Below are 18,298 nucleotides of genomic sequence, written 5' to 3'. Positions count from 1 at the left end.
CTCCTCCAGGGGCTTAGAGCCTAAGAGTTGGGGGTCTATAAAATGTCAAGGTAGTAACAACAGTGTAATGAATAATACAGAGGCAGAGAGAAAGGGTACTGTCAATTTTTTAAAAAAGATTTATTTATTTACTTGAAAGAGTTACAGAGAGGGAGGGGTAGAGAGAAGAGAGGGGAGGGGTGGTCTTCCATCCACTGGTTCACTCCCCAAGTGGCTGCAACAGCCGGAGCTGGGCAAATCCAAAGCCAAGAGCCAGGAGCTTCCTCCGGGTCTCCCATAGGGATACAGGAGCCCCAGCACTTGGGCCATCCTCCGCTGCTTTCCCAGGCACATCAACAGGAAGCTGAATCAGAAGTAGAGCATCTGAGACTTGAACCGGGCCCATGTGGGGATCTTGCAGCACACCGTAAGCAGTGGCTTTACCCACTACACCACAGCACCAGCTCTGGTACTGCCAAATTCAAAGTTATGATCTGTGATACATATATGCAGGTGATAGTTTAATTGGATGTTAAGAATATTAAGACTAATGGGGAGAGTGAGCAGGGGTTGGGGAAGGAGGAATATGTAGAACGTGCCCCCTTATAAATGGACAGCAATGCTGTCTTGGGTCGATTGGGGAAGACGTGAGTGGAAGCTATAGCCAGTTTGGCAATCTTTGGATTAGGACTGATTTCCTACTACTATTGGTAAATTAGCTCTTTCATTGTCATCCCAATTTATTTTTATTTTTATTTTTTTAGATTGATGAATGCCCATTAGACTCTCCATGTATTTCCTTGACAGACATAATTGCCAGGGCAAGGCAAGCATTTCACTGTCCTGTTCTTTGGCTGGTGAAACAGTTTGTCAAGACCATAAAGTAATGATTCTGGGGACGTGGCCGTGAGAAACTCTGGACTTTTGATCATTCAGCCACAAGTGATGGTTTATATTGTGAAACGTGAGGCTAGGCCAAGCATTCTTCTCACTTGAGTGTGATAGGATTTTGTGTGAAATTCTTTGCTGATATCAAGAGTCAGGGTACCACTTATTAAAAAGGGAAGAAATTATTAGAATACTAAAATAAGTTAATAATGAACAGCTTTTGATTTATCATGGTAGTTTATTTTAGAACTGTTGTATACTGCTTCAAAAGTGCTTTGTAAAGTGGGAAGAAACATATATGCAGTTGTACTTTCTCAAGATAAAGGGGGTCAAAGAAAGATAACGGAAGTTAATTTTCGTTGATATTACCCAAATAAACAAAATCTTTGTCTGTAAGATATTCTTAAAGCTTGAGGGCTTTTGAGTTTGCTTTTCTTTTTAATAAGGATTTTAAAAATTTATTTGAAAGATATAGTTATGGAGGGCAGGGAGAGAGAGATATATTCCATCTGCTGGTTCATTCCCCAGGTGATTGCAATGTTGAAGCCAGGAAAACAGCTTGTTCTGGATCTCTCACGTGGGTGCAGAGACCTGAGGAATTGGACCATCTTCTGTTTTCACAGTCACATTAGCAGGGAGCTGGATTGGAAGTGAAACAGCCAGATCTCGACCTGGTGCCCATACAGGATGCTGGCGTTGCAGGTGGAGACTTAACCTGCTATGCCACAACACCAGCCCCAAGTTTGCTTTTATTTTTAAGTCAGTAGCATTAATCTTTTTTTCTGACTTGAAGAGAGATCCTATTTAATGGCAGTGATTTGTAAATTGTTATCTTAGTGTTTTATTTGCTTTTATTTGTAAACCTGTTATTTGTAACTTTCAGCCAAACAATCATGATAGCATGCGTCAGCCCTTCAGATAGAGATTTTATGGAAACACTGAACACCCTGAAGTACGCCAATAGAGCTAGAAATATCAAGAACAAGGTGATGGTGAATCAGGACAGAGCTAGTCAACAAATCAACGCACTCCGCAGTGAGATCACACGGCTTCAGATGGAGCTCATGGAGTACAAAACAGTAAGTGCACCTTGTATTTCATGGCACTTCCAGTGATTCGTTTCATGATGGTTTGTACATGTGTGTCTCCTTGCCTTTGGAGGTTGGGTTCTCTAGTCTGCCTTGTGGGTGGTCTTTAATGATGTTCACTGTAACCTGAGCAAACACACGTTCAAAAGTCTTCTGACCCAATCAATTTTTAGTCAGTCATGTGCCACGGAGAGTTGTGATAGAGTGGAAAGGACCCCATGCCTTGGGATTGGTAAGAAAAAAGGGCTGTGGGTCATAGGATTTTATCATCCTGGGGTATCTTTTAATAAAACTCTGTGTGTTCAAGGCTCCTCAACCACAAGACATACTTTCCCTCTTTAGGGTAAAAGAATAATTGATGAGGAAGGAGTGGAAAGCATCAATGACATGTTTCATGAGAATGCCATGCTACAGACTGAGAATAATAACCTGCGGGTGAGAATCAAAGCCATGCAGGAGACAGTGGATGCGCTGAGATCCAGGATCACACAGCTTGTCAGTGACCAGGCCAACCAGGTCCTTGCCAGAGCAGGTATGGGTGCGTGGCAGGGGTGAGCGAGGGTCTCACATCTTGAGGACAGGGGATACTGTTTGTATTCATTAATTATCTAGAAGAGTTGAACTAGAAATGCCAAATTGTGTGTATACTGTGTAATTTTAAGTTAAATACATAATGTAAAAAGATATAAATTTATTGTAAACATAATATGTTCTTTGCATCATATTAGCTACAATCTGCTTCTATATGCAAGATAGAAAATTTGCTCTATAAGTTATGTTTTAAAGGATTTCTGTTTTGTTTCCCTGTTTTTTTTTTTTTTCTCTTGTTTTGTTGAAGTCTTAATTCAAAGAGAAGTTTTAACTTTGTATTTTATCTTTCAGGTGAAGGCAATGAGGAAATTAGTAATATGATTCACAGTTACATCAAAGAAATAGAAGATCTCAGGTATAGCTCACCTGATGTACATGTTTACTTTGAGTTTTGCAATGTTGTGATAGTTCTCTTCATCAGGCTTACTATTCAACAAGTATTCACAAGGATATTTCAGCCCACTGGTCAGGTTAGCTTTAGGGAACTACATATTCACCTTTCTCATAATAAACTTTATGGAACTACATACTTGTCTGTCTCATAATATTATATTCTGAGCAACTTCCTTCTCCCTTTCTTCCCATATTATCCTCCTACTCCCTCCATAGATGTTTACCTAACCATCACAGAGGACAGACAAAATCAGTGTTTACAAAGTTATCTTGTGTGCCTCTTTTCTCTCTACCTCTTCCCCCACCATTTCAGAATAGATCAGTATTTGCAAACCATCACGAGTTTGTCTGAATCTCCCATTATTCCTGTTCTGCAACTTCTTCAGCTAATCTAATGTATGAATCATCCATCCTTAATAATTTTCCTTCCTCTCTCTAGCACATGCATTCACATTTCCTGCTAACTACAGCAGATACTCACTAAATGCCAAAATCAGTGGTAACCATGACATAAACTATGTTTGTAGTCTACATGGAGCAACATAAATAAGCTCACGTGTATTAACTGGAATGGCAGAATTTAGTGAAGGGAGTAGCTGTGTCTGATGCGGAGGCATGAAGACCCATGAAAACAGTCTTGGGGGTGGAGTGAGGAGGAAGGTCAGGGCTAATCATTTCTGGAACATTTTCAGGTTCTGTGGTTTGCCCGATGGCTGTGCTGTTTTCTCTTGAAATAAGACTCCTGTCAGCTACGTGCAGGAGCCGCTGTGCAATCCAGATATCACTGTACCACGCATTCGCAGGAAATCTCCAAGTTGGGGAGTTTGTTCTTCACAGCTGCTCTGAGTCCTACTCACCTTGGGTTCTCCTTCCCCATCTCTTCGCTGACCATTCTGGAGGTTTTGCACCTGTGGCAAACGCTATCCCCTCTGTTTCTGTTTCCCCAAGGCACTCTGGATGCCTTAAATGTTTCAAGAAGTGAAAGCTAATGAGAAGATACATTGAATGGCAACGGATAGTGTTACTCAAATAAATGCAGCTGTGTGTGTGTGTGTGTGTGTGTGTGTGTGTAAGAGTGCATCTGTCAATCTGTATGTACTTTTTCTGGCTTTTCTGTTTCGGCAGCGGTGTGAGAGGCATTGTGTCCTGCCTCTGCTCCATAGCCCTCCCGGACTTGCAGTTGCTGTCTGTGGTTGGCAGTGCACTCCCCTGGCTCCTGCCAAAACATTTCTTCTTTCATCGTCTTCTCCGTTAGCTGTAGACCCATCCTTACAATTCCTTGTGATACAACTGACATCTCTGATTTTTGGTGACTAAAGGTCCTCCTCCTGCTCCTCTTGGTGACCTTGGTTTCCTTGGCACTGACCAGTTTTTAGGGCTGATCCTGTGTTGTGTTTGTTCTCCTGACTGTTTTCTTCAGCTGTAGTTAAGCTTGACTTCACTGTTGGGCAAATGGCAGGACCAGTAGAATTCTTTCCTAGGAAACTTGCCTGAATCATGTCTGGTCCATCTAGTGGCTAAAAGCAGCATCTTCAAAGTCTTGAGTTAAGAGCATTTCTTAAGCCCTTCAGAGAACAGGTGACTCAGGGATCCTTAGTTCAGTCATTGATCTTTTGTTTCCTGGTAGAGATTATACCTTGCCCCAGCTGCCCAACTCTTACTTGATGGCTTCTTAATTACTTGTGTCCCACCTCTGGGGAGCAGTCTGCTAGAATCTCAGGATTATAATTTACAGCATAAAAATAATTTACCTATGAGATAAGCGTAAATGAACCTAGAATTCAAGTGGGATTACGTGGATTGAAATTTAAGCTGGTATTTATTTATAAGGCGTGTGACCTTTGGCAGTTCACTTAACATCTTTGAACTCTAGTTTGTTCATCTGTAAGAATAATACTTGCTAGTTTCACAGTTATTAAGAGGCTTAAATAAAAGTATAGGATATAATATTTCTTGAGATGAAAGGTACTGTAAAGATCTAAATTGTTATTACTATTTAGGTCCAAGTTCTGAAATTCTGTTTTTGCCAAATAAATACTACTTAATTCATATTTCTCTCAAAACTTAGTTTCAAAAATATTTATTCATGGATCTTTAAATTTAATACAAATTTACATTTATATAATGTCATTTGAAATAGTTCTATTTTAAGTGTCATTCTAATTATAAAATAATAGTAGTTCCCTTAGTCACATTATTTGTGAAATAATAATAATCACTATTACTTCTTGTTTTTTTTTTTAGGGTATTAAAATAAAAAAAATACATATTGAGAACAGATTTCATTTTTTTATGGATATAATTCTAAGAACAAAACCATACTTCCTTCCTTCCCTCCTTCCTGTTTGTTTGTTTAATTTTTATAATGACATACTTTCAACTTACTTTATAATCGCAGGCTTAGTGTATGGCTAAGCATAATGTTCAACAAGTAAAAAGTAGACATTCCCCTGTCCTAAAGGGGTGTAAGCAATAATCAAATCGTAGGACGTCATTTTCACTTTTGTATATTCAGTGATTTTTTTTTTTTTGGTCTTCTATATATTAGCTATCACTAATCAGAGAAAACATGTGATATTTGTCTTTTTAGATCTAGCTTATTTCAATAATCATAATGCTCTCTAGTTGTATCCATTTTGTTGCAGGAGACAGGACTTACTCTCTTTATGGCTGGGCAATATTCCATTATGTATATAAATCACATTTTCTTTTTTTAAAATTTATTTATTTGAGAGGTAGAGTGAGAGAGAGAGAGAGAGAGAGGTCTTAAATCTGCTGGTTCACTCCCTAGATGGCCGCAATGGCTGGAGCTGGGCCTGTCCAAAGCCAGGAGCTTCTTCTAGGTCTACGTGGATGCAGGGGCCCAAGCACTTGGGCCATCTTCTACTGCTTTCCCAGGCCATAGCAGAGAGCTGGATCACAAGTGGAGCAGCTGGGACTCGAATAGATGCCCATATGGGATGCCCGCACTGCAGGTGGTGGCTTTACCTGCTATGCCACAGCAATGGACCCATCACATTCTCTTTGTCAAGTCATCAGTTGATGGACATCTGGACTGGTTCCATGTCTTTGTACTGTGAATTGAGCTGCTATAAACATAGGGGTACAGATAACTTTTCATGTGCATATTTCATTTTCTTTGGGTGAATTCTGAGGAATGGATGGCTCAGTCACATGGTAGATCTATTTTAAGATTTCTGAGGAATCTCCAGACTGTCTTCCATAATGATTGTACTAGCCTACATTCCCACTAACAGTGTATTAGGGTACTTTTTGCTCCACACCCTGCCAGCGTTTGTTTTGAATGAGAGCCATTCTGGTTGGGCAAGGTGAAACCTCATTGTGGTTTTTATTTTCATTTCCCTGATGGCGAGGGATCCTGAGCATTTATTCCTGTGTCTGTTGGCCATGTGTATTTCATTGCCTGTACATGTCCTTTGTCCATTTCTTATCTGGATTATTTGTTTTGTTATTGACCTTCTTGAACTCCTGATATATTCTTGATATCAATCCTTTATCAGATGCATATTTTGCAAATATTTTCCCCTTTCTGTTGGTTGCCTCTTCACTTTGTTGAGTGTTTCTTTTGCTGTGTACAAGGTTCTTAGCTTGATGTAATCTCGGTTGTCTATTTTTGCTTTCATTGCCTGTACTTCCAGGCTCTTCTCCAGGAGATCTTTGCCTATTCCAGTGTCTTGCACTGTTTCTCCTGTGTTTTCCACTAGTAATTGAAGAGTTTTGTGTCTTAGGTTTACATCTTTGATCCATTGTGAGGTGTTTTTTTTTGGTAAAGGAGGTAAGGTAGGGGTCTTTTTCATAGTTCTGTGCACAGATATCAGATTTTCCCAGCACCATTTGTTTAAGAGACTGTCATGAGTTCACTTGTCAAAGATTAGTTAGTTGTAGATGTGTGGATTCATTCCTGGGGTTTCATTGGTCTTCGTATCTGTTTTAGAGTTGTTAACAAGCTGTTTTGATCATAACTTCCCTGTAGCATGTCTTGAAATCTGGTATTGTGATGCTGTCATCTTTGTTTTTATTGTTTAAGATTGCTTTAGCTATTTGAAGTCTCTTGTGGTTACATATGGATTTGAGGATCATTCTTTCTAGATCTGAGAAGAGTGTCCTTGGTTTTTTGATTGGGATTGCACTGAACCTGTGAATTGCTTTGGATAGAATAGACGTTTTGATGTTGCTAATCATTCCAATCCATGAACATGGAAGATTTTTCCTTTTTTTTTGTGTGTCTTCTGTTTCTTTCCTTAGTGTTTTGTAGTTTTCATTGTAGTGATCTTTCACATTCTTTATTAAATTTATCCCAAAGTGTTTATTTTTTTTCTAGCTATCATGAATGGGACTGACCTTATAAGCTCTTTCTGAGCCATGGTGTTGCCATATTGGATGGGCAAAAGTTGGAAGTATTTCCACTAAGATCTGAAATCAGACACAGATGCTCATACTCACCAGTACTTTTCAATATAGTTCTGGAAGTTTTAGCTAGAGCTATTAGGCAAGAAATAGAAATCAAAGGGACACAAATTGGAAAGGAGAAAGTCAAATTATCCCTGTTTTCAAAAAAAAAAAAAAAAAAGAAAGAAAGCCGGCGCCGTGGCTCAATAGGCTAATCCTCCACCTTGCGGCGCCGGCACACCGGGTTCTAGTCCCGGTTGGGGCGCCGGATTCTGTCCCGGTTGCCCCTCTTCCAGGCCAGCTCTCTGCTATGGCCAGGGAGTGCAGTGGAGGATGGCCCAGGTGCTTGGGCCCTGCACCCCATGGGAGACCAGGAAAAGCACCTGGCTCCTGGCTCCTGCCAGGATCAGCGCGGTGCGCCGGCTGCAGCGGCGGCCATTGGAGGGTGAACCAGCGGCAAAGGAAGACCTTTCTCTCTCTGTCTCTCTCTCTCACTGTCCACTCTGCCTGTCAAAAAAAAAAAAAAAAAAAAAAAAAAAAAAAAAAAAATTATCCCTGTTTTCAGGTGACATGATCCTATATATAGAGGAATCAAAAGACTACTAACACACTGTCGAAACTCATAGGAGAGTTTGGTAAAGTTACAGGATATAAAATCAACATACAAAAATCAGTAGCATTTGTGTATACAAGCAATGGCATAGTATGGCTGAGAAAAACTTGTAAGATCAGGGAATTTAAATTTTTGTAGAACTTTTGCAAAAATAGGGAATATGCAAAGAAAGAAAATTTCAATAATCTATATTTCCCACAATTCCAAAAACTGATGTTAACATTTTGGTGTACTTCAACAGAATAGACAGCAGTGTGAATGTTGTTTTATTATGTTCTTTGGAATTTGTTGATAGACTCATAAGCATTTTGCAATATTATTAAGTATTTTCCTGACATGATTTTTGTATGGCTCTGTGTAGTACTGTGTGGTTTCAGTTGATTTATTTAATCTCCTACTGTAAGTTAATTATGTTGTTTCCAATTTTTGAAAAAATCATCATTCAGTGTTAAATTAGAGAAGTTTTAAATTCTTTTCATTATTGAGCCGGCGCCGTGGCTCAATAGGCTAATCCTCCACCTTGCGGCGCCGGCACACCGGGTTCTAGTCCCGGTTGGGGCGCCGGATTCTGTCCCGGTTGCCCCTCTTCCAGGCCAGCTCTCTGCTATGGCCAGGGAGTGCAGTGGAGGATGGCCCAGGTGCTTGGGCCCTGCACCCCATGGGAGACCAGGAAAAAGCACCTGGATCCTGGCTCCTGCCATCGGATCAGCGCGGTGCGCCGGCTGCAGCGGCGGCCATTGGAGGGTGATCCAAAGGCAAAGGAAGACCTTTCTCTCTCTGTCTCTCTCTCTCACTGTCCACTCTGCCTGTCAAAAATAAAAATAAAAAAAAAAATTCTTTTCATTATTGATTCTCCTGACAATCGTACAAAAGTTTGTATTTTCATCTGTATTCACTGAGGAAGGGGTATGGCCTCTAGAGACTCAGAGCCCCAGTCCGTACCTTCCCCTGGCTTCTCACTGCGTAATGAAGTGCAGGTGGCAACAAGAGTGTGGGTGGGAAGAGAGGCAGAGAAAGAGAGAACTCTCTTTACAGCATATGTAGAAAACAGGTTCTGCTAATGTAGCCTAGGATTTATGGAGGTGAGCCCTAGAGGTTTTAGCCTTTGTCAGCATCAGAATGAAAGAAGCCTTGAAATGCTCTTGCCAAATGCCAGCTTTTATAATCAGGTAAAAAAAAAAAAAAAAAAAAGTCGCCGTTTACTATACAGTACTTAAAGAGCCAATTAAAATACAGGTTATCACTGTTAGCTGATTTATTATATCGTATTCATTCTTTGCATTTTTCAATATATACTGAGGCTTTGTGCTAGAAATAGAAAATGTAGAAAAGCATAAAATATTGTTTACATTTGTCTTATTTGATACTCATGAATTCGACCTTGAATGTTTAATAGTTCAGTTTTTGTGCTTATGTTGCCTTCTTGGTTTGCACAACGCTATCATACTTAGAATTTCTCTAAAGCAACTTGGAAGTCATTTAATTAATCTGAAAGCTCATACATAGCTGTTGAGCCATTTAAGCGCACTGTGATTAGTGTTCTGCTCATACGTGGCATCAGATATACAACAATCTCATTAAAGACTATTTGTGTTTATGGATTTAGTACACCACATCACTAGCTGATTTTAAGACTCATGTATAATTTTTGGTAGCTAATGAGAAGCCACTGGGCTTAGTGGGTCTGCTAGAGCTTAGTGGTTGCAGATCATCCAGCGTCTTCCTCTGAAATACTTGAACTTATGGCAGAGGGCTTAGCAGTACAGTGTGGAGACAGACATGGGTAGTATTGTCTTCCAGGAGTCCTGTCTCAGTGACTCTGCCAGATTAGCTTTGGGTATCTATTATTTTAAAGGAGATAATTGGGTTCTTGGTAGTTTAAAGCCAATGTATGTAGAGGGAATGATGCATTAGTCTCGAGTCTCAGGTACTTCCGGATCTCAGCATTCCGTGTTTTCACATGGGACTAACAGTAGGGACATTATTCTCTTGTCATAATTAGGACTGCTTGAGCAAACAAAAGAATGTTTTTGATTATAAATGTCGCTCCCCATCTTCGTGGAGGAACGACACAGGACCCTGCGCTGTTCTTTCATCTGCTCGGCCCTCCCCGGGTTTGCTGCTGGTTCTTCCCGGGGTGGCTACTGTCCCTTCCACCTCCGTGGAAGGGCGGTTCCCCCTGGCCACTTTCCCCACTTCCGCAGGGGAGCGGCACACCGCCGGCCGGCTCTCTCGGGGGCTGCACAGGTGTTCCCCTTAGATGTTCCTCTTAGATGTTCCTGGTGCATGCCATCTCTCTCCTCCTTTATAGTCCTCCTCTGCCAATCCCAACTCGGCTGCCCACACGCCGAGTACGCTGCTCTCCTCCAATCAGGAGCAAGTCCTACAGTTTATTGGTTGAACTGGAGGCAGCTGTGCAGAAGCTGTTTACTTCTCTCCCAGCGCCATATTGTGGGAGAGCAGATGCATAGAATAAGTCTTAATTCCAGTAACTCAGTCCAGTCCGGGCTGCTCCCCACACTCATGTATAATTTTTGGTAGCTAATGAGAAGCCACTGGGCTTAGTGGGTCTGCTAGAGCTTAGTGGTTGCAGATCATCCAGCGTCTTCCTCTGAAATACTTGAACTTATGGCAGAGGGCTTAGCAGTACAGTGTGGAGACAGACATGGGTAGTATTGTCTTCCAGGAGTCTTGTCTCAGTGACTCTGCCAGATTAGCTTTGGGTATCTATTATTTTAAAGGAGATAATTGGGTTCTTGGTAGTTTAAAGCCAATGTATGTAGAGGGAATGATGCATTAGTCTCGAGTCTCAGGTACTTCCGGATCTCAGCATTCCGTGTTTTCACATGGGACTAACAGTAGGGACATTATTCTCTTGTCATAATTAGGACTGCTTGAGCAAACAAAAGAATGTTTTTGATTATAAAACTTAGGTTTCCTTGGAGACATCATCTTTTCCCATGGCATTTTCAGGAGCCAGACGTCTATCAGCCTGTGAGGGGCAAGTTTGGCTAGCTATTCCTTGCAAAGTTTTGGAAATGCTATTATTATACAGGGAATGAGGAACTCAAACTGAGGGGACCATGCTGCTTGTGTATTTTAAGTTTAAATAATGAGATTTCAAACAAGAACAACTGTTGCCCACTGGCCAAAATTCAAGGTAACTGATTACTGCTGCTGGCATCTGAAGATACAGAGTTCTTTAGACCACTAAGGATGTGATTTCAAATGGATAACTTTTCAGTCAGTGAATTAAAAAGTATCTTAAATGTTAGTATTTGCTAAGACATTTATTAAAAATACTGTAGGCCGGCGCCGCGGCTCACTAGGCTAATCCTCCGCCTGCGGTGCCGGCACACTGCGTTCTAGTCCAGGTCGGGGCGCCGGATTCTGTCCCGGTTGCTCCTCTTCCAGGCCAGCTCTCTGCTGTGGCCCAGAAGGGCAGTGGAGGATGGCCCAGGTGCTTGGGCCCTGCACCCCATGGGAGACCAGGAGAAGTACCTGGCTCCTGCCATCGGATCAGCGCGGTGTGCCGGCCGCAGCGGCCATTGGAGGGTGAACCAACGGCAAAGGAAGACCTTTCTCTCTGTCTGTCTCTCTCTCAGTGTCCACTCTGCCTGTCAAAAAAAAAAAAAAAAAAATACTGTACCTTGTAGCCATATTGAAATACATTTTGGACATATTTTCAGCTTGCAGCACTGCACATCTGCAATGCTTCCTGTTTATTCCCGAGGCAGTCCGATTTGCAGACGGGAAGGAATGGTTGCCAGAGAAGTAAAGGGAAGATTGCAGTTGTGTTGCTGAGCTGTCCATTCAGAAATGGCTGGGGTGGTGAATTTTATGTTTTTTTTATCACAATACAAATATTTTCCAATTTATATATTTTTATTCACTAGGGCAAAATTACTAGAAAGTGAAGCCGTGAACGAGAACCTCCGGAAAAACTTGACGAGAGCCACAGCAAGATCGCCGTATTTCAGTGGATCGGCCACGTTCTCTCCCACTATATTATCCTCAGACAAAGAGACGATTGAAATCATAGATCTAGCAAAGAAAGACTTAGAGAAGCTGAAAAGGAAGGAAAGGAAGAAGAAAAGAAGGTAGTAATATAAAATGACCACTATGTGAATCATGTCTTTTTTTGTTGTTGGATTATTTAAATTTGCAGTTACAATGGGTATGTGTAGTCTTATATGACATAAATCATTTAAGTTAACTGACAATGACAAGTATATACTGTTTTATGCCCTATCTCAACATATATGTAAGAAAAATAAGTTGAGGATAAAAGTATGGTAATGAATTTTATTTAGGCTGTGACAGGTAAAATTATTATTAGTTCTTTTATTTCTCCTAATACCTGCTTATGCATTCCATTCATCTTGTGTGCAAAGCTTGCTGGATCATTACAACTCAGTGTTTTTTGTTTTTTTTTTTTCCCATTTCCTAAAGCAATTAACTGGTCTCATGGCTATTCTCATTCCATTGTAGATTAGTTTAACTAAAGGCTAAACTAATCCATCAGAATGTCATATAACGTCATTTGCTGTCTTTCGTTCTTTCTGTAGGGCTTCTTATTTGATTATGCAAGAGTTGCTCAGGGTATATTAGGCTTTCCGAATCTTCCAGCCAAGAGTCCCTCCGCTTTTCCCCACTTTTGGAGGCTTTCTCTTCCTTGCATCCTGATAATATCTCCCTTTGAAATCAGCTGGGTGTAGAGAAGCAGAAGATGAGAATCTGACCACTTGTGATGTGTGAGTGGTTAAATATTCATAATTTCTTTACATGCTTAAGCATTGATTCTGTGGTGCAGTCGTCATTTACTGAGCATGTTTAGAACATGCCAGTCAAATTCAATTTAAGCATTTTTGGCTAGATATTCAAAAGGAGACAAAGCCCTCTTGTCACATGGTTTGTTACAGAGGGAGTGCTTTATGGAATGATTGTTGTCACTTATTGCCTGCTGCTTTGCTTACCTGATGTAGAATTTTATTGAGGTAACCAGGCAAGGCAGTTCATTCTTGAATAGTCCATAGATCAAAGTCAAGGGAAGCTTAATTGACTCTGCTTTGTGTCCTTGAGCAAAAATGAGTGATTAGCATAATTAAAACAAGGAGTTACACTCTTATGGTTAGGAGGCATTGCCATTGGAATTGCATTCTTGAGATATTAATGTCTTAATAGGTGTTTCTCATGGCTGACTGACTGTGGCAGCATTAAGAAATGTATAATGATTAGCTCTCCTCTTTTGGATGGCAATTAAGGCTGAAGTAATGATCCTAGGATTACTGAAACCAGTGTTTCCCAACATACTGCTTGAGTGACGTGAGACTTTTGCACATGACTTATCATTGACTTGTAAAATCTGATTCTGTAGTTGGTAAAAATGGCAAATGCAAGGACCTGCTTGTAAGTGCTAGGTGGCTTGTGTTCAGGAATAACAAATGAATATAAGCAAAGGAATATTTTTCAAGGTCTTGAACTGATTTTGCCCTTTCCTTTTGAGGTAAGTTTAGAGATACTGCCTTAATCATCTGTTGAGTTTGAGAAGTGGAAAATCGATAGAATGCTGCTTTGGTCATATTTATGGTGGTGATAGGTGTCCCAAATTAATACCTTTGGTTAAGGTTTTTTCTTTTTTCTTTTTTTTTTGTGACAAAGAATGCTAACAAACATTTTAAACTGATAGATAGTACTATGGAAATACACATAATTATTATGATGTGTCTTGGTGCTTTATTATAAACTGCTATCCTTTGTAAGGTCAATAAAATTTAAAAAGATAGTAGTTATATCAAAATGGAAAGTTATGACTAATTCAATGATTATGATACATATTAATTATTATGATAAAAATAATAGTAAATGCTAATAGAACTCACTAAGCAGTTAGATTTAAATGTAAATTTAAGTATTTAAGTACAATATTTTCTCAGAAAAAAATAAGTTATTTCCTAACAAAAGGGTAAGGCCTAGAAGAAGTGACAGCTTAGACTGAGAAGAATTACCACTTCCCCCAATTAGTGCTCCTATAGAATGCTTTTGAAAATGGTCTATCAGTCATTTTCAAACACATCATATAGTGTATCTTTGAAAAACTGCCACCTATTTGATTTCTGAGCCTAACAAATTTACCTTATATTTTTAAAATATTATGTACAAATACTATGTTTTATAAAAGTATTGAGGGGGGCAGTTTATGAATTCATATTACTATTTATAAAAATGCGTAGAATTTAATTGAGTTTGCCTTACCACACTAAACTGAAATGTTCTATATGAAAAATAAATATTATTTTACTGAGTTTGATAAAGCATTTAGCTCATCATATTTTGGTCCTAATAACTTTTGAAGCATGTCATGTGAGTTCCCATTTTAAAAATATGGACAAGCAATCGCTTCTTGGCCTTTTGGCTAAGAGCAAGTGTGTAAAAATATGGACAAACAATATAGTCAAACAGTAATTAAAAAAAAAAAAGCAGTAAGCCAAGAGTCCAGAAGTGTTTAGATGACAGCAGCTTTACGGAGTGAGGACTGAGTGTTCTGGGAGCATTGCCTGGGTATGGTAGCTCCTGTCTGGAGGGGTAGATTTTGGTTGAGTTGTATTGCATGTCTCATATATATCTCTTTTATCAGGAGGACATTGCAAAGTTCCAAGTTTCAGTTCATTAAAAAATTAGTTGTTGGGGAGTTCAGACTAATTTTTCTCTAGAACATGTTATAGATACGTGACGTCTAGCTCACTAACACAAAATGATTTTTGCACATTTTGTAGTGTGGTAACCGCAATTTAGCAGGGAGTAGGAAAGGTCAAATAGAATAAAGAAATCTTCCCTTTGGTGAGTGACAGCCAATCTTCGGGGAAACAAATTGTGAGTTTCTGCTTTAGTCTTTTGTTCTTGCTGATGTTCTGTGGCCAGCGCTGCCCTGACCTGTGCCTCCCTCCCGCTGTCCACTCCTCACCCAAGTTGGCCTCCACCCATCGTCCATTCCCCAGAATGCTCCCGATTTCAGAGTTATCTACTTTTATTCTTTATCTTCAGGAGCAAAGCCATCTGAGTGAAGGAAATTCGCACCACTGGAAATGACTGATGGCTAATGAGCATCCTTTCTAAGTTGTTTATAACTTTTGAAAAGGATCCCTGAATCCACATGGTGAAATTTTGGGCAGTATAACTTAATGAAAGAAAAAAAAAAAAGAATCAAACACAGTAGGGAAGATGTTTCCCCATCTTTTGTCTTGGAGTTTCTAAACCTCATCTGGGACTTGACTTCCGGACTGGGCTCTGGGAAGCTACTCTGACTTTTATGGCTATGTCCCTGTTTCCTTTGGCTCCATGTTGTTCAGGGCATCCTTGTTGTCTAATGTATTTTACTTTGTGTAGTTGGTTTCAGCTGTAGTAGTCTCAGGAGTTGGTGGGAGGAGGAGCAGCTGGCTCATTGATGACAAAAGTCATGCTTGAGTTTCAGGAGCTTGCCCCCAGTCCTCTTTACCTCAGTTTCATCATCTTCTGCCACTGTCTTTGTCAAAGGTGTAATTGGTAGCAAATGATGAGGTTTTAAGGGTTACACTTCTGCTTGTTTAGTGCTCGTTTTCTGTTGAGCTGTAAAATGAACCAAAGGTGTAGAGATAGGAAAACAAGGGTCCAGGGGTCATGGGTGTCATTTTAGCCAGGTTATTTACCTTTAATTAATTGAAGAGACTTTACTTATTGTTCAAGTACACAAATGTTAAAAGTGATTGGTGAGATTGGTCTCTGTCTCTCACCTGCTACAGAAGAAGGGCTAGCAAAAAAACTGAGCTCCACTAAATTATGGAGAAGTGTCAGGGCATTAGATTATTTCTCTGCCCCTCAACTGTCTTTATGAACTGTTGATTGTAATTTTTAAAAGATTTATTTATGTATTTGAAAGGCAGTGTTAGAGGGAGAGAGAGAGAGAGAGAGAGAAAGAGAGACCGACCTTCCATTTGCTGATTCACTCCCCAATGGCTTCAGTGGCTGGAGATGGGTCAGGCTGAAGCCAGGAGCCTGGAGCTTCTTCTGGGTCTCCAATATGGGTGCAGGGACCCAAACATTTAGGCCATCTTCCACTACATTCCTAGGTGCATTAGTAGAGAGCAGGATCTGAAGTCTTGAACCGATGCCCGTGTGGGATGCTGGCATCTTAGGCAGCAGCTTTATCCATTACACCACAATGCTGGCTCCAATTGTAATTTGTCTTTTTTTTTTTTTTAAGATTTATTTATTTATTGGAAAGTCAGAGTTACACAGAGAGAGGAAAGACAGAGAGAGAGAGAGGTCTTCCATCCAATGGTTTACTCCCCAATTGGCGACAACGACTGGAGCTGGGTCGATCCAAAGCCAAGAGCCAGGAGCTTCTGCCTGGTCTCCCACAAGGGTGCAGGGGCCCAAGGAGTTGGGCCATCTTCTACTGCTTTTCCAGGCCATAGCAGAGAGCTGGATCAGAAGTGGAGCAGCCAGGTCTCGAACCAGCGCCCATATGGATACCGGCGCTTCAGGCCAGGGCGTTAATACACTGAGCCACAGCACCAGCCCCATAATTTGTCTTTAAAGATTTATGTATTTAAAAGCAGAGTTACAGATAGGTGGGGGGGGGGAGGTTGAGAGAGAGAGAGAGAGAGAGAGCGAGAGATGTATCCATCCACTGGTTCAGTCCCCAAAGGGCTGCAATGGCTGGAGCTGTGTCAGTCCAAAACCAGGAGCCAGGAGCCTCTTCCAGGTTTCCCACGTAGGTACAGGCACCCAAGGACTTGAGCCATCTTCCACTGCTTTCCCAGGCACGTTAGCAGAGAGCTGTATGGGAAGTGGAGCAGCCAGGACTCAAACCAGTACCCATATGGGATGCCAGCATCACAGGTGGCTCCTTTACCTGCTATGCCACAGTGCTGCCCTCAATTGTAATGTTTTTTAAAGGCAATCAGGAAGGCATTTAAAGCTTATTTATTAGCTCATGTCATTTATACATTTTGACATAGCTCTCTTGTGTAAGGTAAAAAAAAAATTTCTTTATGTCGAAAACAGAAAATTTCAGCTCTCCACCAGGGACCCAGGTCTTTTGGGACTTGATAGCTTATTATCATCAGTCTAAGCCTGCTTGCTCAATCTAAGCCCAGTTTAGATGTAAATATTGTTTCCTTTTGTGTGTGTGTTTGGACAAAGAAAATTTATCAGCTACACATTCAGTCCCTTATTTTGGATATCTAGCTTTAAATGACTTGGAACATGAAAGAGTTCACTTGTCTATCAGACTGCACTCTGTTTGCATCGAGTGACCCTGGTTGAAACTGTAGAAACACACAGATTTCTCTCCTTTTCTAGTTTTAGGACTAGACCATGATCCTGGGTAGATGTTGGTCTGCATACTTACTTCTCAGAAAGATGGCTAGCCTCGTATTTTCATCGCTCTGTAGAGTGTGACTGTGAGAAATGGCCACAGACCCGTGAATAAAAATCCTGTGTGAGCACACTTTTTTTTTTTTTTTTTTTTACAGGCAGAGTGGACAGTGAGAGAGAGGGAGACAGAGAGAAAGGTCTTCCTTTTGTTGTTGGTTTACCCTCCAATGGCCACCGCGGCCGATCCGAAGGCAGGAGCCAGGTGCTTCTCCTGGTCTCCCATGGGGTGCAGGGCCCAAGCACTTGGGCCATCCTCCACTGCCCTCCCGGGCCACAGCAGAGAGCTGGCCTGGAAGGGGGGCAGCCTGGACAGAATCCGACCGGGACTAGAACCCAGTGTGCCGGCGCCGCAAGGTGGAGGATTAGCCTAGTGAGCCGCGGTGCCGGCCATGAGCACACTTATGAAGTCAATATGAGAAAAATAGTCTTGATGAAATAATGCCTTCTTGGCTCAGTCACTTCATGTCATAAATACTGGTGATTCCAACGATAGTTTTGGAATTGGAGCGGAAGGATGCTGTATCCGTATTGATACATGATCATCGGAGCCTAGCACATCTATCCTTTTGTCTATGCAACAAATCCTGGTATACAGTACGTTTCACTGAGTGACGATCCCCCATGCTTGTGTGCTGGATATTGATTAAATTATACTGCAAATGAACTGAATCTAAAGTCAGACTTTTCTGATGCAAAAATCCCTTATTAGTGGAAAGTACTGTATTCCCCGTTTTTTAAAACTTTGCCTTAGATACTTCCTTTTGGTAGGTGATTTATGACAATATAATAAAATCTTTAACCTTAATATTATGAGATTTTATTTCTAATTAATAAATCACAGTTTTTCGTTGACTTCATAACAACCATACTCATTTGCCTGTCATACCATTTCATGTATAATTTTGAAATAGAATTTATT

General features: G+C 40.7%; 1 protein-coding gene across 22 annotated transcripts in view; it reads left to right on the top strand.

Moving 5' to 3' along the window:
- KIF21A (kinesin family member 21A) overlaps positions 1-18,298 on the top strand; it is a 177,748-nt gene that overhangs the window by 109,530 nt on the left and 49,920 nt on the right. For all 22 annotated transcript variants that reach the window (XM_089304003.1, XM_070049648.2, XM_070049647.2 and 19 more), the window contains exons 8-11: positions 1,751-1,946; positions 2,298-2,487; positions 2,838-2,901; positions 11,859-12,062. In XM_089304003.1, coding sequence (XP_089160129.1) covers positions 1,751-1,946; positions 2,298-2,487; positions 2,838-2,901; positions 11,859-12,062 — 654 coding nt within the window. The remainder of the gene's footprint in view (positions 1-1,750; positions 1,947-2,297; positions 2,488-2,837; positions 2,902-11,858; positions 12,063-18,298) is intronic.

Source organism: Oryctolagus cuniculus, chromosome 9 (genome assembly GCF_051225735.1).
Source record: "Oryctolagus cuniculus isolate XC-2025 breed Fujian yellow rabbit chromosome 9, ASM5122573v1, whole genome shotgun sequence".
Lineage (NCBI taxonomy): Eukaryota > Metazoa > Chordata > Mammalia > Lagomorpha > Leporidae > Oryctolagus > Oryctolagus cuniculus.
The sequence above is the reverse complement of the archived record's forward strand: the minus strand, read 5'-3'. Positions and strand labels throughout refer to the sequence as shown.